The sequence below is a fragment of the Sorex araneus genome, chromosome 4 (assembly GCF_027595985.1).
Source record: "Sorex araneus isolate mSorAra2 chromosome 4, mSorAra2.pri, whole genome shotgun sequence".
NCBI lineage: Eukaryota > Metazoa > Chordata > Mammalia > Eulipotyphla > Soricidae > Sorex > Sorex araneus.
The window spans coordinates 60,452,960-60,474,977 of NC_073305.1; the positions used below are offsets into that span (position 1 = coordinate 60,452,960).

At 43.3% G+C, this 22,018-nt stretch overlaps 1 protein-coding gene across 4 annotated transcripts in view; it reads left to right on the plus strand.

Annotated features, from left to right (window-relative positions):
• The window catches only part of ATXN7 (ataxin 7), a 154,877-nt gene that overhangs the window by 40,238 nt on the left and 92,621 nt on the right, over window positions 1-22,018 (plus strand). For 2 of the 4 annotated variants that reach the window (XM_055135022.1, XM_055135025.1), the window contains exons 4-5: window positions 12,949-13,290; window positions 13,529-13,597. In XM_055135022.1, the coding sequence (XP_054990997.1) occupies window positions 12,960-13,290; window positions 13,529-13,597 (400 nt within the window). In that variant the 5' untranslated portion in view covers window positions 12,949-12,959. Of the gene's footprint in view, window positions 1-4,214; window positions 4,259-10,750; window positions 12,556-12,948; window positions 13,291-13,528; window positions 13,598-22,018 lie in introns of those variants that run through there. The other 2 variants (XM_055135023.1, XM_055135024.1) reach the window with 2 other exon arrangements.

The window sequence follows — 22,018 nt, forward strand, 5'->3', positions numbered from 1 at the left end:
TGTTGGGGTTTCCCCCAAAAAAGGAAAGCAGTCCTATTGCCAAGGAGGCATTTGATAGTTCTCCACTGCTAAGAATATAGAGATATTAAGTCCCGCTGTTTGTTACATAACTTTTATTTTTCCCCCTTGCCCCGCGCCACCGAGTTCACGCCTGTTTGGTAATCGCCACGCTGCCTGACAAGGGAAAAAAAAACCGAAAAGGATGGTTATTTCCCGTCATCAGCAGGCGTGGGGCTCTGGCTTAGTTGATAGACTAGTCAAGTGTCTGCAAGCAGTTTCTGGAACCGAAGGGCTTGCGCTGGTATCGGCTCCGGCTCGAGATTCCACCAGCGTCCCACTGTTCCATGTACATAATTTTTCCCCTTATATCCCATTCCTACGCCACCAGGTCTGTTTGCTTAATGGACATCACACTATGTTTGACACCACGCCGCGTTTCTTCCCGAGAAAGAAGGATATTTCTTCTCAGCTGGTGTGGGGATATAGCTTAGTTCAGTCTAGAGAGATGGCTACCACTTTGATTGCCTTCAATATTTCAGCAACAGACTTACTATTCTTGTTTGGATCTCCCACAAAAGTCCGACCCGTTAAAAAGGGACATATTACATATTGCTGATGCTAAGATGACATTAGGTCGCGCGGCCGCAGCAGCGGCCGCGCGGTTTTGGGTTTCTGTATAAAGTCCAGGGAAAGTACAACCAGAAATAACATCACTACAAACTTTTACCCTTTTATGGTGCTCATAAGATGGAGAAGCCTAGAGAGAGGCTCGGCGTCTCCATTTTGCGCTCAGGAAAACCGCGGATCCTGCGCTGTGCTCAGGGGGGAGGTGTGGAGAGAGAGAGAGGTTATAAGAATTGGGGGATGCCCGGCTCCCACTGTTTCAGCGCACCGTGGGGTCTCTGGTCCCATGCCGGAATTAGTTCAGTGGGCTGTTTGGAGTCCAAGAGCGCTTCCTTGGGCTCTTCCATCATGCTCGCTCCGCAGCAGGGTCCAAAGGGCCAGTCTCATTATTTCTTTACCTCAATTAATCTTTTTAAAGTATCTTGTTATTTCTAAGTGGGGTTTCTCTTCCTTTTATAGATGCCCATTAAGTATTTCTTGCAGGGCCAGTTTAGTGATAATGAAGTCCTTTAACTATTATCTGAAAAGTTCTTTATTCTTCCTTCAAATACAAGTGATAATCCTTCTGGGTAGAATATTTTCTATGATGATCTTTTTTCTTCATCACTTTATACAAATCATGGCACTCCTGTTTGGGATATAGAGTCTCTATTGATAAATATTAGACTTTTAGGGGTTCTGTTATGTAAGTTGGGTTTACTCTTGCTGCTTTTAAATCTTTTCTTTGATTTTGACATTTTAATTATAAGGTGTCTTGGTGTACATCTGTTTGAGTTTATTTTGTTTGGAACTATGACTTCTTAGAGTAAGGTATCTAATTCGTTCTCAGCCTTGGAAGTTCTCAGCTTATATTTCTACTATAATTTTGTCTGGGCTCCATACCTTTTGTGCTGGGCTGGGGAAACTCTTTCCAGCATATTGCTCAGGGCTCACTCCCACCTATACTCAGTGCTTGTGGATCAGACCTAGGTCTCCAGCATCCAAAGGGTGCATGCCTGTCCTTTGAGCTTATTGCCCCAGCTCTTCAGTTACTGTTTCTACATATGAAAATATGCCCTTCTTTGAAGCTAGAGAGCTAGTTCAGGGGTTAAGTTTCTTGCCTTGCAATGCTGCCAACCCCAGCATCACCATTGGTCCTCTGAGTTCTACCTGGTGTCAGTCCTGAGCATAAAGCCAGGAATACTTCCCGAGCACCCCCTGGGTGTGGCCTAAACCCCAACCTTGGTTCCCCTCCAGCCCCCCCTGCCCATCTTGGCTTGGGTCCTGGCTTATGCTTGGGACCATGTGTTGCTGGATATCGAATCTGGGCTTACTACGAGCAAAGCATGCTCTCAGCCCTTGCTGGTCATTTGTGGAGATTTGATTTGCATTATTTTTATCTTCAGGCTTAATCATTTAAATTTTAGCTTCTTCTTTTCTACTCTCAAGCTCCTCTTTTAAAAATTCGGTTACTTTGATTTTTTAGTTACAAGGTTTCTGTGTGGATTTTTCTTAAAGTTTTACATACATTTTCTTTGTTGAAGTCTCTCACATTGATCTTATTTCAGGGATTATCCTTAGGACTGTTGCTTTGAAGTCTTAAGGAAGTTTGTGTAGCTGTCATTGGGATAGCGTGTTGTCTTAATCAATCATTGTAGGTGTGCTTCTATTTCCTGATTATATCTATAGTGCTGTAGGACATTTCTAGATTATGTCTGGGCAGGTGCTGGGACTTGTGTCTGAATGGGCTTGGGCAGCAACTATGGGAGATTTGTAGTCACAAGTAACTGGCTCTGCCTGCAGCTTCCAAGTTTAAGCTGGTCTGAACAGTTACTATGGGTTCTAGATTACAAGTGCCCAAGACACTTGTGATGTGAGTCAAGTTTGAGCAGGCCTATGCAGCAGCTAGGGACTCCAGGTCACTAGTGCCCAGCCAGCACTGATTGCCTTGGTCATGCAGACTTGGGTGATGAGTGTGGACTCCTTGATGGGGTGAGTTTAAGAAGAGACTGGGTCCTTAGTTCCTGCTGATGACAGAGTACATAAGGGGAGCACAAAGGCAGTGGAACCCCTTTGCTAACTGGTTATATTTTGAAAGGTCCACCCGCATGGTATTTTTCATCTGTAGGGGTAAAGCTTGCTTACTAGCATATGGCCTGGAGGGTTTGGGTTTCTGTCATTTGCAAGCACTCCTGATAATTGTCTCTCCCCACTGAAAGTTCAGCTATTTGGTCACTATATTTTCTGAGGATCTGTTAGTACCAACGCGTGAGTTCCTGGATGGGATCTACCTATTCTATTAGTGAGATAGGGAGAAGTCATAGAATGGTGCCATAGGATGGTACTCCTTGCTAAGCCCTTGTTTATACCCTGTGGATTCTTGCTTCTCAATCCCATTTTGTAAGTATAGGGACTTGGAATAGGGGTGCTGGGTGTTTAGCAAAATCACCATACCCTACCCACTTACTCAGGGTAAAGTTGCACTTTGCTGTTCTCTTCCCAGTTGCAGTATGTTACCCTGCGAAGGGGATTCTTTCTTCCTGGGACATCTCTCTCTCTCTCTAGTCTCTCTGGGCGTCCCCATGGGGGTTCCGTGTCAATTTTGGTGTGGATTAAACCAGATTTTGGTGTAGATGTGCTATGAATGCAGAAAGAGGTAAGCACAAGTTTGGGTAGGTAGCCCCTGCCGCTCCATCTCTCTTTGTCTCTTGTTACCTTTTATAGTTGAAAGTCCATTTTCTCAGATAGGAGCGTCGCAGTTCCTGCCCTTTACTCTGCATTGTTGGCTTAGGACACTGTGCTGCAGCCTTTTACTCTGAGCTTCTGTGTGTGACCTTTTTGGTGTGAGACTCTTGAACATATAGTGTAGATGGATTTTTTTTTTTAAATACATTCAGCACTCTTGTTTGATTGGTGAGTTCAGACTATTCACTTTTAGGATGAGTATGATTCATGGAGACTTATTCTATTCCTGTTTTTGTCTTGGGGCCTAACCCAGTGATGGTCCAGGGCTGCTCCTTGACTCGATGCTTGGGAATCTATTTGAATCGAGCCCATTGTTCCTCCACTTAAAGTAAGTGTTCTAGTCCTTTGAGTCCCTGCCCCCCCATTCTTGCTTTATGTTTCTGTTGTTTCTCTCCCATTTGTTTCTGACTTTTCATCTGAATAGTTTACCGTGATGATTTTCTCCAACTCTTTAATTTTTCTTCTGCATGTCTCACCTCCAGATTTTTGTTTTGTAGTTATATAGATTATATCATACTTTGTATATCTAAAAAAGTTCTTTGTATTTTTTTTGTGCTGGTATCAGCTCATCACCATCTCACTATGTTAGTTATGTCCTTTTCATTGCCTTTTATCTTTTGGTTGTTGTCTCTTGTTTCATTTTTTTTCCTATCTGTTACTGTTCTACTCTATTTGGTTAAGGTTGTGTGATCTTTTCCTTTTTATCATTTTAGAAGAGTTTCTTTCAGCAGTTCTGTTGGTCAAAACCTCTGTTAGGTTTTGTCTGTCTGATGAAGTCTTTTCTCTATGATATTTGAATTATAATTTTGCAAGTTTTGGCAGGTTTGTCTTTTAGTAATATGAATATTTATTCTATTCTCTTTTAGGCTGTATGGTATCTACTGAGAAGTCTGAGGAAAGCCCAGTAAAGGTGCCTTTCTATGTTACTTTTTTCCTTACCAACATTTTTTCATTGTCATAGACTTTTTTTGTTTATTTGTTTTGGGGTCACAGCCAGCAGTGCTCAGGGCTTACTCCTGACTTTGTGCTCAGGGATCACTTCTGGCTGTACTTTGGGGACAATAACTGGTAACAGGTATATAATCTGGGTTGGCTGTGTGCAAGGCAAGTGCCCCATCCTTTGTACTATCATTTCAGCCCCATTGTCATCGACTTTTAATAATTTAACATTTATATAGCTTAGTGTAGGTTGTTTGGAATTCTTTCCCCCTCCTCCCCCACCTTTGGTTTTGGGGCCACAGTCAGTGGTGCTCAGGGCGTACTCCTGGCTCTGAGCTTGGGGATCACTCCTGGCAGATTCGGGAAACCAATGTGGTGCTGTAGATCAAACATGGGTTAGCCACATGTAAGTCAGGTGCCCTGCCTGCTGTTCTATTGCTCATGCTCTTGTTTAGGATTTTTAAAATGTGGGTGTTCTTGTGGTTTTCTGGATATCTATAGTTCTTTTTTAATAATTGGGAAGTTCTTAGCTATAGCTATTTTTTTTCTTTAAATGTGGTCTTTGCTCATGTTTTTTTTTCTTTCTCTACCTTTTATTACTCCTATATGTGAGGTTTACACTTCTAATGGAGTCAATTCCTCAGATAATTTCTTTAATTTTTCCCTGTCTTGCTTCTTCTCCCTCTTCCATCTGAGTCTTTCTGTGATTTTATTTTCAGTTTATGATATTCTTTCCTCTATGACACTGAAGTCTGTTTTTCATACTTTCCACAACACACTGAGTTTCATCCACTGTGCTCTTTCTACACAGCATCTCTGTTCAGAATTACACCCCTCCCCCAACACACACAGACACACACAGAAACACACACACACATATACACAGACACACACATACACGCCCCTCCCCCCCAAGGTAGTCACCAACCCAAGCCAGAGCCAACCCTCTGGAATTTTTTTTTTTTTAACCACTGGATCTTTTGGGTGAAAACCTCCTTGTGCTCTTGTAGCTCCTTTTTTGATGTCTTTCTTTGACTTGCTTCTCTGTTTCATTGAGGTTTTCTAACAGTGTTGGGTTTCATTATGATTGCTCTTTTTTTGTCTATTACATACTCTTCCAACATTTTTTGTCTGTTACCTCCTTCTGCCATTAAGTCTCCTCTGGAGATACGATGTTTTCTTTGAGTAATTATGTTTTTTTTTTCAGTTAATTACTGTAGAATTTTTATGCTTACATATCTGGGTCAGCGGCCCAGGCTATCACCTCAGTGATGCAGCTCTTGCTTTGAATGTATGTCCTGGGCTCATTCCTCCCTCACAGCAAAAACTAACCCCACGTCTGTGTTAGCTTCCTTTCCTGCAGGTGGCGCTATGGTTTTAGATTTGGAATTCTCATTTGTTTCTATGGCTTTGATGGGGTGCCGGGTAGGGTTATCACTATGATGACATTGATCTAAAACCTCAGTCCATGAGTGGGGCTTGACAGGAGAGCAGCCTAGAGGGAGAGCTCTGTGTTGTCCATGGCCTTTGTGGGCACTTGGGTTCCCTATTTCTGCCAACGGCTGTACTCTTATGGGGAGGCGGCTCTGGAGAGGGGACCCAGCATGTTCAGCTGCTGCTCATGTAAAACACTTGGACTGTTTTTGGCTTTCTTTGAGTGTTTTTTTATTGATTCTTTTCTTTCTTGGTGGGGAAGCACTCAAGCTCATGGGGCTCGGGGGCTGCTCCCAGTGAAAATTGACCAGCTGGATGGACAGCTCAATGCTGGGGCCTGGGGACATAGCACTGCTTAGGCCCAGTGGTACTAGCAGGACCATCTCCATGTTCAGGGGCCTCCAGGGATAGATACACGGCAATACTGGAGTGACATCTAGTGCCGGGGATGGAATTCAGGTCCTTGTGGATGTAAGACGTGTGCTCCTGGTCCCTAAGCTGTCCCCTTGGCCATTTGACGGGGTAGGGCAGTAGGGTGGAGTGTGGGTCCCAAAGATGGCTTGATATTTTTCTAGAAGTCTAGCCTGTCACCTCTGTTACAGTACTGTCCCTCTTCCTTTCTAGGACAGGTTTGCCTACAGTAGTGGCAGCTAGTATGTACTATGCTCCTCAGGAATCTCTTTACCAGTCTATATCCCCCCCACACTCCCTTACCCACAATTCTTCTTAGCAGGGCAGTCACGACCATCAGATGATGCATGCATTTCTCAGGCAAAGCAGGCTGAGTAAATGACAATTTTCTGTGATACCCAGCTGGTTTCTGGTTGTTCTTTAGCAGGGGACTTTGCTGCTTGTATCATCTATTCTGCTGTTTTAAGAAAGTTGAAAACTTTAATAAATTTGAATATATATCTAGAAATGAAATTGCTGGGTTATGATATAATTCTGTCTCAAACTTTTTCAGGAAATTGCCAAATTCTTCCATACCGGCTGGCCACATTACATTTTTTTCTGGCAATTTACAGGATTCATTTCTCTATCCTTTTTAACACTTGTCATTTTCTGTTTTTGTTGTTTTTACTTGATAGCTAAACTAGTCGTAGGCTTAAAAGTAGACATGGGGGGCTGGAGCAGTAACACAGCAGGTAGAGCATTTGCCTTGCATGTGGCTGACCCGGGTTCGATTCCCAGCATCCCATATGGTCCCCCGAGCACTGCCAGGAATAATACCTGAGTGAATGAGCCAGAAGTAACCCTTATGCATTGCCGGGTGTGACCCCAAGACAAAACAAAACAAAACAAATTGGTGGTCAGTGGGAACCCCTTAAGCATGTTAAAAGCATGGACTGGCATCACTAAATTTTTGCTTCAATTTATAAGATTATTTTGATATGAATTGGGGCTTACTGTGTAACAGGTATGATGCTAATAATAATAACAAAGAGTACTTTTGCATTACTCATTTTCTTGATATTCCTCATAAAGTATACTCCTTTTTTACTCATTTCATAGATCTAACAGGCACATACAGGTTAGTTTCCCTAGAGTTATAGAACTAAGTGGTATAACTGTCATTCATACTTTGCTTATTGGACAACCGTAAGAAAACCCATGATCTTAACTGCTACAGCAGTAAAATAATGACATACAATGTCACTTCAGTAAAAATTGTATCAAAATAGTTTTCTGTTACTGGTAAATGTTTCTTTAGGAGAATTCATATGCAGCTACACAGATATGATTAAGAAAACAAACCAAATTTCAGGAATTGGAACTATTTAACTATTATATTATGAAGATATGTATGAGTTAAGTACTTAAAAGACATGTATCCTTCACCTTTAAATCTCAACAATCCTTAGATTCCTAATTTTGCCCTTGATTGGGCTGATGGATTCAATTTCTTCTGGAATACAGTGGGAGAATAGTGGGAAGTCTTTACAGCTCCCAGATATTTCACTTAGGTGAGCATCGCAAGAAGCCACCTGCCTGGCTTGCTCTTAAAGCCTGTGTTCTCCCCTGAACATGCATCCTGCTTGCTCGTCTCAGTGTCTCTTTGCTTGCTTATTTCCACTTTGGAGAAGCCCATGTTCTCTCTCAGACATGAACTTCTCTCCATCTCTCCCTTTTACATCTTTCTACATGTTTCAGTAAAAACTATCTTGCTTCACAAAAGAAAAAGCGGGGGCAGGGGACAGCGTGCCTGCCATATCCCATATGCTGAAGAGAGCCCTGGCTCTAACTGGAGAAAAGGAATGAAAACGTTTTGACCAATGAAAGGAGAGAGTGTCAGAACAAATATGCAATAAAAATATTGTAGGAAGGGGCTGGAGTGATAGCATATCAGCTAGGGTATTTGCCGTGCATGCGGCCAACCCGGGTTCAATTCCCAGCACCGCAGGTCCCCCGAGCACTTCCAGGAATAATTTCTCAGTGCAAAGCCAGGAGTAACCCCTGTGCAACGCCAGGTATGACCCAAAAAGCAAATATATATATATATATATATATATATATATATATATATATATATATATACGCATATGTATATTATATATATATATATTAGGAAATAAAGAAACAAAAGACAAAACAATCCTATTTCAGTGGATCTGAAATTCCTCTTACTCAAATGACTGCAATCCTTTGGGGTTCATTATAGAGGTTCTCTTACTACTTGTTATAATTTGCAGATACAATAATAATATACTTGTTTATTTTCAAGTTTATTAAAAATGCTGTATTGGGACAAGTTCTTTTTTCCAAATAAAGATGCCTGTTTTTTAAAAAGGCTGATTGTATGGAGTCTTGTATATTATAAAAGTTTTAGACAGTTTTTAGTCATTTATGTATATTTGATTGACTTTATTAAATGATTTATCAATCAAGAAACAACCGTTTTATAGTAAACCAGATTTAAATTCTGGAAAGATGAACTCTGCCTTTTCCCCCTCTCCACTTAATGATACTTTAGAGCAGAACATTTCACAAATGAATCTACTGTGCAAAGCATCCTTTTTGTAAAGAGGGGCCTTGTTACCCATGGTACCTACTGAGAACATCCTTAACTTCGGTGAAGTAAAGTCATATTTTAAATCCTTCCCTGGAAGGGATGAAATACTCAGAATTTGGCCACATTTCATTTCTGTCAGGCTAGTTCTTAAGTCACATAGAATCTAATTGGTGGTGACAGCTTTTTCCACTACTTCTTACTCTTCATATCCTCAGGGAAAATACTATTATGTTCACCCTGGTGGCTAGTAGAGTAGTCTATAAAAATGGTAAGCAATCAGGAACTGTTTGATAAATTGAGGTCTCATTACTGAGACCTTATAAAACATACCATTTATCTATGCACACAAATATGGAAGATTCTCAGAGCTATAAGGCCTCAGAAATACTATCAGGGAAACTGATTGATAGCAAATAAGGCATACTACTACATTAAAATAATTATATCAAATGAATATAAATAGTATTTTCTTTTTATATCACAAAGGGGTTTTAGGTAAGAGATCATCATGTTTTCTATTATGGCATGATAGATAAAACCACATGTTTTACTTTCTGTTGAAATCTTGTTTATAAACAATTATGTTAGTATAAGAAACACTTTTAAATTATTGCCCAAATTTGAGTATTGAAACATTGAATGTAGCAGTTTTGACTTTTGTTGGTAACTCAAATTATTGGAAGATTCAGACCATCTATGAATATCGGAAACTGCCTGTTCTAGAAAAGATTTGGTAAAGTGCATTGACTGCAGCAAAAGAGAATTTATGGGGAGATGACAGGAATGGCCTATCATCATTTTCTTGATTCCTCCATTCTTTTTAACTTACCAGTAAATATCCCATATCAGAATATCTGTGAATGAATTGCTCAGTTTGCTATTAAGATACTTAATGCTTATCTTTTGTTAATTTTTGTGTTAAGTGCTTTCCTTGGACCTGCTCATATAATCTTTGGAAGAAGACATGAATTTTTTTGTTATATATATTAGGAAACTGAGGTACAGATAAATTAGGTAACTGCTCCGATCACATAGTTTGTAACTGGAATAACCAGTATATGAACTAGAAGGAATTCAGAGGGACTGGCTTCAAAGTTCTCTCTCAGTTTTATTAATTGTAGTTATAAACAATGCTACTTGTACGTTGCATAACCGTACATATCAAGTGATATAACACAATAAATTATCTACAGGTTTGCTGGAAAGTAGGTGTTTAATAGCTGGTAACTAATATTAGTAAAAATTTCTCCTGAAAGCTGTCATAATTCTAAGAAGATGCTGAAAATTTTTTATTTTAAGTCCTTCATGTTTTCTTTATTGAACCAATCAAAAACTTTGAAAGTGGGCCTGGAGAAATAGTACAGTGGGTAAGACTTGCATGCAGTAGACCTGGGTTTTATCCCTGGCTTCCTATATTATATGGTCCTCTGATCTCACAGGCCTGGAGTGATCTGAGTGTCAGAGCCAGGAGTAAGTCCTGAGCATGGCTAGGTGTGGCCCCAAAACAAAAAGAGCTTTAAAGGCAAGAATTATTGAGCATGAATAGGAACATTATAAATTACTCCCCCTTGGCTAGTGAATCTTCAGATTATTTTCACCTGTAAAAAATGGCAAGGACTGGAGATATACATCAATGGTAGATGACTTGCCTTGCATGCATCCTGGGTCTGATGGCCAGCATCATCATAAATAATTTTTTTTAAAAAAAAGAGTAGAAGAGGGAAATCAAGCTGTATCTTGAGGAAGAAGACTATGCTTCACATTTGCCATTTTTATACACTTATTTTCTTCCTCGCTCTCTGGCATTGAGTGACTCCTACGCTTTACTTTCTTTTCTTTCTTTCTTTCTTTCTTTCTTTCTTTTTTTTTTTTTTTTTGCTTTTTGGGTCACACCCGGTGATGCTCAGGGGTTACTCTTAGCTCTGCACTCAGGAATCACTCCTGGCCGTGCTCAGGGGACCATATGGAATGCTGGGAATCGAACCCTGGTTGGCCGCATGCAAGACAAACGCCCTACCCGCTGTGTTGTCACTCCAGTCCCCATGCTTTACTTTCTAATGGTGGCTCAAAAAAGCATCAGAATTCAGATTAAATGTACATTTATTTTAAATATAAAGTTACAAAATTCAGGGACCAGAGTGATAGTAATGGGATCAGGGCATTTGCCTTGCACATGGCTGAACAGGGTTTAATCCCTAGCAAACCATATGGTTCCCCAAGCCCTGCCAGGAGTGATCCCTGAGCTTAGAGCCAAGAGTAAGCCAAGTACTACGAGGTGTAGCCTCAAAATCCTAAAGAATCAAAATCTGAGTTAGGAATATCCAACACTGAGGTGTGAAGAGTTATAAGAAGCTTATAGTTACTAAGGCAGTTATCAGTGCATTTTTTTGTCTCACTGATACTCATATATGAAGATAGTACTTTAGAATTTTTTAATTCTTATAATTCTGTATATTTTTTGTTTACTGTATGGTAAAACTGGGAGCATATATAGTTTCACTTTTTAGAACTTTATATTTGCATGCAATCCAGGAATATTTTCACACATTAATTTTATACCCCATTCAAATAAAACTTCATATCCTTCCCAACCTAAAAATTTTGAAACTGAATCTTTCTACAAGAGCCCTACATTAAGTTTAAGTTGCAGCAGGTTGTCTTCTCCTTACTATTTTTTACTCATTAAAAACTGTGAGTTGATTTTCTTGTGAGAAGCTGGTCACTTCTAATACAAGATATTCCTGAGATCTGAAAAACAAAATATGAATATGCCCACTCCCTCTCCAGGGAAAAGCACCTATGAGCAGACTGACACAGTGACGCGACTTGCGGTATGCCGATATTACTGCTGTGTAAAGCATGTGCTCAGGATCCTTGTTACTGTCGCTGACTTCATTACATTAGTTTGAAATGACAGTAATAATACAAACACTAAAGTGCTTGGTATGGTCTGCTTCAACTACTTAGCATGCGTTAGCTCACTAAGTAGCTTTTAATTTTACCATCTTTAACCTATGTTCTCAGCTGTTAAGGGATGCTCAACTACGTGGGCCGGTGCTTAATTTAGTAAGCAAATTCTGACAGAAAACAATGGCTCTACAACATGTCTCAGAATATAGTACATTGCCCTGAGCCTGGGCTCCTGACTGCCCAAGATTAAACAATAGTAAAGAGAGGAACTGACAGTTCCAACTGACCCCCTTTTTACACCGCAGGGTGTCCCCCTTAATTTTCAGGATGCATCAATCACTTCCAGGTACAAAGGAAGGTGAATTAGAGAAATTTGGGGCCGAGTCTCTGCAAGGTCTTCGCCATTGTCTTCACTTCGTCTCACACTGATTCCAGGGGCTCCTCTTAGCAGGGCAGAGGTCGAGACCCTCCGGGCGCACCCCGACTCTTCCCGTGGTGGGGCCGGGGCGAGCCCCGAGCTTGGGCCGGCTGGGTGGGCAGGGACCCGGCCCGGCCGCCGGCGGTTCCCCCGCACGCCGGCCGGCCGCTTCCCATTCATGCTTTTGACAGCTGCGCGACCTCCCGCGAGCACCCCGCTCGGGCGGGCGGGCGGGCGGGCGCGCCGCGGTGACAGGCGGCGGTGCCCCGCGCGTGCGGCTCTTCCCGAGGTGGCTGCGTTTCCGACTTCGCCCTGGCTGCGCTCCGGGGGCTTGACGTGCAAACTTCGCTCGAGCGATCCGAGAGGGAGGGACCGGCGAGGGGGAGGAGGCGGCGGGAGGCGCCTCCGCTTAAGGGAGCCGGCCGGGTGCCGCCGCGCGGACGGAAGGAAGGAGTGGGGCAGTCGAGCCCGGCCCGGGGATGAGAGCGGCCTCAGGGTGGGCAGCCCCGGGCCCGGGGGTGGTCGCGGGCCTCTCGGCGGCGGGGCGCGGGGCAGGGCCGGGGGCCTCCGGCGGCGCCCGCCGCCCGCGTCGAGGTCGGGGCTGAGGCCGGCGGGCGGCGGTGCCGCGGTGGCGGGCGGGCGGCCGGGGACCGGTCCCCTCCCCCGAGGGGCCGCCGGAGTCGAAAGCGAAAGCGAGCCCGCGCCTCGGACTTTGCGCCCGGGGCGGGGGGTGGCCCGGGAGGAAGCGGCCGGGGGCGCTCGGCGGCCTGGGGGCGCTGTCAGCCCGCCCCACCCGGCCCGCGGGCCGCGGACGCCGCCGGAACTCCCCGGCGCCTCCTTAAAAGCGGCCCCCGTGCGACTCTTTTCCCCCTTTTTTGTTACATTGTAGGAGCGGAAAGAATGTCGGAGCGGGCCGCGGATGACGTCAGGGGGGAGCCGCGCCGAGCGGCGGCGGCGGCGGCGGGCGGAGCGGCGGCGGCGGCGGCGGCGGCGGCGGCCGCCCGGCAGCAGCAGCAGCAGCCGCAGCCCCAGCAGCCTCCGCAGCCCCAGCGGCCGCCGCCGCCGCCGCGGCGCCTACGGCCGGAGGACGGCGGCCCGGGCGCCGCCTCCACCTCGGCCGCCGCCGCCATGGCGACTGTCGGGGAGTGCAGGCCCTTGCCCAGTCCCGAAGCGATGCTGGGACAGCCGTGGAATCTCTGGGTCGAGGCTTCCAAACTTCCTGGGAAGGACGGTGAGTGTCCCCGCCCTCCGCGCCCCCCAGCCTCGCAGCCTCTGCCCCCGACCCCCGACCCCCCGGCTCCCCGGCCCCCGGCCCGCGACCCGCGACCCGCCTCCCCGCGGCTCCGAGATGTTATCGCCGGCTCGGGGTGGGCGGAGGGACCCGCACCGCCTGGGTGCGTGCAGCCGCGTGCGTCACGTTCCCGGCCGCTGACCTGCCTCTCCCCTCCTCCCGTGTGTCTGTCTCCTAGGGACGGAATTGGACGAAAGTTTCAAGGAGTTTGGGAAAAACCGCGAAGTCATGGGGCTCTGTCGCGAAGGTGAGTCCACCTCCCCCTCCCTGCCTCCCCCCTCTGCTCCGATGGAATTTTCGGCCGGGCCCAGGGAAGTTCTCCTGCCCGCTTGTCCGGGGCGGGGAACTTGAGCCCATCTTCCCCACAACTCCACCTCACGTGAGGATGCTGTCTGTCGAGGAAGCGGGGGAGGACCGCGTTTGGAAAGCCGGTTTCCGGGGCGCCTGCGGGAGCCTTCTGGGAGCGGCCCGAATCCGGCTGCGGAGGCCTGGCGGGGGGCTGCAGCTGTGAGAAGCGTGGCTCAAGGGCGCGCGCTGGGGACCGACTTTGAGTTGAACCCAGGTCCCGTCTACTCTGACCCCCTAAGGGCGGAGGACCAGTGGAGGATGGAATTAGCTTTAGAGGGCATTTTCACGAATGCTTTAAGGCCTTCGGCAGGGGGCTGCAGGGGGGTGGGAGTGGGGGGACGGTGTGGGGGCTGAAGAATCAGCCTTGTCACTGGAGATTTCTGCAGGCAAGCAAAAATGAAGTTTGAACTTGGGGGAAAAAAAAGGAGGATTTATGCGGCCTTATTTCTATGGGATAAAAGCTAGGAAATTGAGGATGCTACTTAACGTATAGCATTTTTGCAGCCAAGGGTGTTGGACAGATTGTGTACAAACTGCCAATATCAAAGCTGGGTGTGGGGACTGGGGAAGGTCAGAATTTTATAGATTGAAACCTTTGATGCTGTTAGCCAGGAAATGGGAGTATAATTCTTCTGCAGTTTTTAGTAAAACCGGTGAAAGTACTTTAGGGAAAATCAGTGGCTAAAGAAGTGCCTCCAAATAAAAGTCAGATTACATAGGAACTGTCAGATTTTGCTTTTAGATTTTATTTGTCCCTGGATAGCTTTTGTTATTTAATGTCGGAGCCAGTCTTGGACACCTTGTGTTTAGATAGGACTTCTGGGGTCCAATCAACTTCAGATTTACTTCTAATTATTCTTTTCAGTGGTAGTAAGAAAAAGACCCTCAGTGAAGTTTTGATACCTAGAAAGTTTAGTTTGTATTCCCCAACCCCCCAGCACAATTTTATTTGTCAGCGTTTTGGTATGTTTTTGGTTTAAGTGTCTTTTTTTGTAAGTGGTTCAAGAGTAGGTAGAACTTTTATGAGTGGAACATTAGAGTCTAGAGTGGGTCTATTGTCACTCTCTCCACATGTACTTTTTGTTACTATTGTCAGTGTTGCTCTGTTTGCTGTTTCGGGTTTTTGAATTGGCCACTTGTTGGCCTCCTGGCACAGAGAGGAAGAGTAATACCAGTGACAGCTCTATAAGAGCTTCCAGTTGGAACAGATTATAGAGCAAATTAGTTGATTTTGAAAATGAGAATTGTTGTTCAAGAGTAAAGGAAAGAGAGGAAAGGCACAGGACTTGTTGGCGATGTTGCAATAGGAAAAATCAGTTGTTAGTCCGGTTTTAGTGTTGAATTGGCAGCCCGCCTGGGCTTAAAAAATTAAAATCACTAGGTGGTAACTCTCCTAGGAAGCAATTGGAGTAGAACTTTAAAGAACCTGATCTTCCCTTGTACTTAGTTTTCATTCTCTTGAGTATGGGTACATTTTCCATTAAGGATTTCTAACTCTGTGAAACAGGGTGCTAATTATTGGTAATTCCCCTGTAGAGAATGAGTAATTATATTAAGGTTCACTGGCACTTGGTTTGCACTGAGACACATCCAAATTTATTGGCCTGGACCCAATTTTTGCTGTATTATTTTCTGCTGGGACATAGTCATGAGCAGGTTTTTCCATGAAGGTCTAAGACCTCTTAACTACTTAGCACAAAAGGGTCATACTTGGGTGTGATTCTAGCCTATTCAATTATTAGTGATTGTCTTTGCCTCACATCCACCCCAAACATACATGCATACATACACACACTCTCTCGCTCTCACGCTCTCTCTCTCTCTCTCTCTCTCTCTCTCTCTCTCTCTCTCTCTCTCTCTCACACACACACACACACACACACACAAACTCTCTCTCTCTCTCTCTCTCTCTCTCTCTCTCTCTCTCTCTCTCTCTCTCTCTCTCACTTGCTCGCTCAGTCGCTCTAACCATTTGGAAGATGTTTTTCAGAAGATGTTTGTGCTACCAGATTGAGATTATCTGCCTGTTTGTAGTGGCGACTGAAATTTTGAGTAGATTCTTGATTCACTTCTTTATGCATTTTCTGAAGTAGTTTACAAATCCAGACATGAAAATTTTCCTATCATGCAGCAATGGGCCTTTATTATTATGTTATGAATAGTTCACATGAGAGTACTAGAGAAGTGCAAATATGTTTTTTAAGTTTTTTCAAAAATTATTTAAATTGAGAGGAATTGTGCAGATAAATTGCTGATAGGAATAAAACACTCAAAACACTAAAACACTATCTTGGACATTATCTCAGAGGATGGTTGTGACTGAATTCGTTACTGTAGACCTACACTAGAAGCCTGTATGTGAGACAGCTTAACTTTCCATCAGTCAAACTCTCCAAAATTAGTTTTCACTTTTCGTAAAAGTAGCACTGTAGTCCCATTGTTCATCAATTAGCTCGAGTGGGCACCAGTTATATCTCCACTGTGAGACTTGTTACTGTTTTTTGGCATATCCAGTACACCATGGGTAGTTTGCCAGGCTCTGCAGTGTGGCGGGGTACTCTAGCTAGCTTGTCAAACTCTCTGAGAGGGACTAAGGAATCGAACCTGGGTCGGCCTCGTGCAAGGCAAACTCCCTACACACTGTGCTATTGTTCCAGTAGATGATAATAATGTAACAAGATTATATAAGTGATACCACTTCCAGAGTTGTTGTAGGGATAATTACAGTCAATGAGGAATAGAAAATGACTTGATACATTAAATTCCTTATAACTGCTGATAACTATAGATCTGATTTACTAATATTCTATTCATCTTTTATGTTGAACTAAAGACTTTTTAATCTTGGACCCTTGAATGGGCTTCTGGAGGTCATGGGTTTCCTGAAATTGTGGACAGAACAGTATAAGTCTTATTTTCTGGGATAAGTATTCACAGCTTATCCTCGAGTCTTAAGACTTCGCACATCCCCGCCTCACAGAATCAGAATTCCTAGTTAGGATCACTGTCTTTTTATCTTTGCTCTTTTTCCTTTTATAGTTTACTTGGGGGCAATTCTCTGCTGACAAACTATCTGGTTAATGCCTTGGTGTAGAGTTTGGAACTACTAGGTGAAAGTGATACTATTTGTGGTTTTGCTGGTATATTATCAGTCTGCCTTCTCTTAGACAAAATGTCATAACAGAGTTTCAGTTATCTCTTGGTTATTTTTTATCCACATTCTTTTTTGGGAGCAGTAGGATTTGGTTTTCAGCTATACTCAGTGGTGCTCAGGAGCTACTCCCTGCTTGGTGCTCAGCACTTGGTCTCCCACCGGCAAAGCATGTACTTCAACCCCTTGAGTCATTTTCTCAGCCTGTATTCTCCTCTTTTTATTGCTTTGTTTTTTTGTTTTGTTTTTTGCTTTTTGGGTCACACCTGGTTATGCACCAGGGTTATTGCTGGCTTTGCACTCAGGAATTACTCCTGGCAGTGCTCGGGACCATATGGGATGCTGGGACTCGAACCCAGGTTGGCTGCGTGCAGGGCAAACGCCCTACCCACTGTGCTATTGCTCCAGCCCTGCTTTGTTTTTTTAATGTAATTCTTTAGTTGACTTATTAGTTGATAACTGTGATTTTGTGATAGAAGGTTGATAATACATCTAGACTTTTCTCAAATATCTACAGTCAATTGCTTTTTTCCCAAGGATGACTTGTGAAATTCTAAAGTTAACAACATATGTTTAGATAAACTTAATTGGTAAGAATGACAGATTAAAATTCCCATATTAGTGCCTGAACTAATTAAGGCAGAATTATTAAGTCAAGACATCAAATACCTAATTTCATGGCAAATTAAGAAAAATATTGTGGAATCAACAGAGAAATTGGAAGAAATGGCTTTTTCTTTGGGTAACTATCCCTGATTTCTCTTAAGTCCACCTGTTGTATAATATCGAAGTACTCTGTACTTTCACTACTTCCAAGTAATTGAGGTGTGGCAGTATGTAGTGCTGCTCAGGGGCTTGAACCCGGGTGGCTTCATCCACCTGTTTTACTATTTCTCTGCCCCCAAATACTCTTCTTCTAAGCATACGACAGCATACATTATGTGATGATTGTTGCATTAGAGAGTCAGCTCCCAGAAGATAGTCATTGTTAATGGGAATACACACATACTCAGACACAGAGAGAGAGAGAGAGAGAGAGAGAGAGAGAGAGAGAGAGAGAGAGAGAGAGAGAGAGAGAGAGAGAGAGAGAGAGAGAGGAAGAGAGAGGGAGGGAGGGAGGGAGGGAGGGACAGAGGGAGGGAGAGAGAGGGAGGGAGGGAGGGAGGGACAGAGAGAGGGAGGGAGAGAGAGAGAGGGAGGGAGAGAGAGAGAGAGGGAGGGAGGGAGAGAGCTCTTGTACACATTTTTACTAGTAAATATCTGCCACGAAAATGAATGAACTGGGCTACTAGGAAGATAGACTAAATCACTCAAGGATGAGTATTGTGAATCTTTTAAAAAGATACCTATTCTGTGGGGATGTATCCTTTCTGGCTCCCAGGGAGACTAAAGGTTGTCTTTCAGCACTTCAGTTGCTTCGTCCTGAGGTTAGCACTCCATTTACACTTTTCAGAAAGGGTGCAGACAGAACACTACCTTTCTTATCTCTGATATTTAGGCATGGGAGTAGGATGGCAGCCTAGAGTGATAGCTACACTCGATGACAAGTGATTTCCCTGTTGTAAGATCAGGAACATAACTGAGCCCAGGGCTAGATGGAAAGAGGTTACTTAGTACCTACAGATGGCTGGGTTTAAAGAAAGGAAGAAAAGACAGACTTGAAGGAAGTGGGTATTCTCAACACAGTCCGTGTAACATCACCTTTTTCTTTCTGGGAAAGGAGGGGTTATTTAATAATTAACTGACAATGAATAGTTTATATGTAGTACTATTGAAGTAACTACGTTATAGGAATAAACACTACTTTTTTATCTTGATTTTCCTTTCCCATTCCCTGTTTTGGGAAACTGCACGTGGTGGTACTCAGAGTTTTTACTTCTGGCTCTGTGCTCAGCATCACGCTTGGTGGTACTCTGGGGGACCATATGTAGTGCCAGAAATTGAATGGGGGGTCACCATGTACAAGGTAAAACCTTAAGCCCTTGTATACTCTTTCTCTGGCTTCGTTCCACCCTTTTCTTATGGATGACTTACTGTATACAAGTAGAGAAAATACTTTTAATGCGCTTTCTTTATTTTTTCCCTGTGTTTTGTTTTAATGAGCTTTCTTATATCCACCAAATAGTTTAAACAAACTAACGAGTTGTAGTCCAGTCTTGTCTCATTTCTATCTCACTCTCTGCATATGCTAATTGTGATGCATTTCCCAGACTCATATCTTGGTTTTCTTTCTTTCTTTCTTTTTTTTTCTTCTCTTTCTTTACTCATGTGTAGACTTCAGCTAGTTGCCCCCAAAATGGAGTTCTTATGTGCATTGTGCCTTCTCCTAAGGCAAGCCAGATTGTCATTTCTGATCTGCTTTAGGAATGTGTAGGGATCCTGCAGATGACAATGCTTGCAGTCTGCCTACATCTCAAGGGGAGATTAAGACTGAGCCTCAGACAGGAATCAAAGAGATCCAAGTTCAGTGTATCAGAATCACATTAATACACATTTAAAGAGCACTCAGGTGCTAGGGTTGCAGATTGCCCACACTTGAAGCTTCTACAATGAACCTCAAGGCTGCAGTCACATGGCAGTATCCTTGCTGACCTTTCCTGTATAGCTTCTTTTTCTTTCTTTCTTCCTTCCTTCCTTCCTTTCTTTCTTTCTTTCTTTCTTTCTTTCTTTCTTTCTTTCTTTCTTTCTTTCTTTCTTTCTTTCTTTCTTTCTTTCTCTTCCTTCCTTCCTTCCTTCCTTCCTTCCTTCCTTCCTTCCTTCCTTCCTTCCTTCCTTCCTTCCTTCCTTCCTTCTTTTTCTTTTTGGTTTTGCAATGCTCAGGGGTTACTCCTTGCTCTGCACTCAGGCAGTGCTCGGGATGGGATGCCATATGGGATACTGGGATCCAACCCAGGTTAGCTGTGTGCAAGGCAAATCCTCTACCTGATCTATTACTACTCCAACCCCTGTAGTTTACATTAACCCAGAAATGAAATAGCCTCTGAAAACCTGGAGTGTCTTTTGCAAGTCTTTGCTCTGAATTGTACAATCTTGGCCACTCAAATGCAAACATACATATCCTGTGTATGGGTCAAATCCCTGTCTTCAGCTTTGGTAAGGAAAGGCTTTTATATTGTGGATTGGTTGAAGTAAAAACCCAGTAGGAAATAATTATTTCATAATGTGAAGAATAAATGAAATTCAAGTGTCAGTGTCCATAAGTAAAACTTCACTGGCTCATAGCCGTAGCCGTCCATTTACTTATTATCTATTAGTGCCTTAAGCCATACAATAAACAGCAGAATTGAGTAGGTGCCACAGAGACCATATGGCTCACCAAACGCAAAATATTTCCTGTCTGTCCCTTTGTTGAAGAATTTGCAGACCCCTGTAATGGGTTCCTTGTTTAGTGAAGGGAAATTAATTCTGCAGCATGTACTCTGGTGCTCCTTAAACTTTATATTTTTTGAGGAGGCATCAAAATAGTAAAGTGTGCTTTTCTTAAACTAATGTTAAAAATATGTTGAGCTAGAAGAAAAAATTGTAAGGATTTTTATAAGGTCCCTGCTTTGTCTGTGTTGTGTGTGTGTCTGTTGTATTTTTTTTCTAGTACACATACCTATATGTGGATAATTCAAAGACATATGAATTGCCCAGAGCGTCAACAGTGTTGTTATTCTTCTAGCTTTCTAGAGACCGAGACTGTAAATCTTGTACTTGGGCTTACCGTCCAAGATAATGCCCCTAGGTGCCATTTAAATATTCCAGAGAAGGACTCTAGAACCCCTAGAGGATTTTCTTCAGAATTTCTTGTCTTTAGGTCGTTTAGTTGTTTTGGTTTTGGGGCCACAACTGACAATGCTCGGGGGTTACTTCTGATTCTGTGCTCAGTATCACTCATGGTGGGACTTGGGAGACTATATGAGGCTTGGGCAAAACTCTGATTGACCATGTGCAAGGTAAGTACCATGCTTGCTGTACTGTTACTCTGCTCCTGTCTTTAGCTGGTTTATAGAGGTTGAAGCCTTGCTGCTGGGTTTGTGAGTTATAAGACAGATTTACTGCATTTTAACTGATGAAGAGGGCAAACAGCCTCTGTAGATTCCCACATCTTTATGAGTTTTATGTTGCTGAAAACAACACCTGCAGGTCCATACTGAATTCCTCAAGGCTTCTCAGTTAATAGAACCATGCGCACTTAACTATAGTAAGATGGGATTCCCAACTTGTCCCTCATTTAGAGTTTTGATTGCTTCTTGTAAATTCTGCTTTCAGGAAGGAAGCATAAGGGATTTGTGTGTTACTAAATGAGACTTGCATGTTATGAGGTCTCATTTCTTTCTTACATATCCTACTTTCTCATGTGCCTGTCACTCCTACATAAAGCAATATGTGGAGAATGCCAGCACAAGTTTAGCTTAATGTACAGTGCATTTAAAAAACAAACAAAAAAAACCTATATATTGCCATTATCTCCATTTTACAGATGGGGAAAATGATGCTCAGAGAAAAAAGGTACCTCACAAAGATCCCAAAGTAATGAAGAGGTTCTGTAGGCCAGATCTGCCTGACTTCATAGCTCATATTCTCAACCCTCTGTTATTTGGGTCCTAATGAGGATGTGCACCTTTTTTTTTCCTTGGGGTCATGAGCCTGAGCAGGTTTCAGTGGCCTTTGTTTTCCTACCCTTCATTAGAAATACTAAGCTTAAACTACTACCACCACCCAATCTTTTCTTTTTTAAAATTTTTTCTTAGGGAGAGGGGGGCACATCCTACTGTGCTTGGATTACTCCCAGGTAGGCGTTCAGGAGTTACTGCAGCAGTACTCTGGAAACTGCAGTGGTTGGCGATCCAACCTGGGCCTCCTGCTTGCAATTTATGCCCTCAGCCTACTGAGTTATCTTCTGACCCCATCTTTATTTTGAATGAAGATGTCAGAGCCTTTGATGTGCCTCATAATGGCCTATATATTGTCTTTAGTAGTTCCTTTATTAATGTCTTTTCTCTAAAGGGGAGGTGAAGGAGGTTGCATTAGAGGTAATTCACTTAAAAGAAATTGTTAAGTGCAAGCCAGGGTGCAGCAGATAGAAAACACAATCATCTGGGATTTATGCCATTAGAAATCCGTAAAAAAAAAAAAAAAAAAGAAGTGAAATTTCACTATTTAAATAGCATTTCAGGGAAAGAT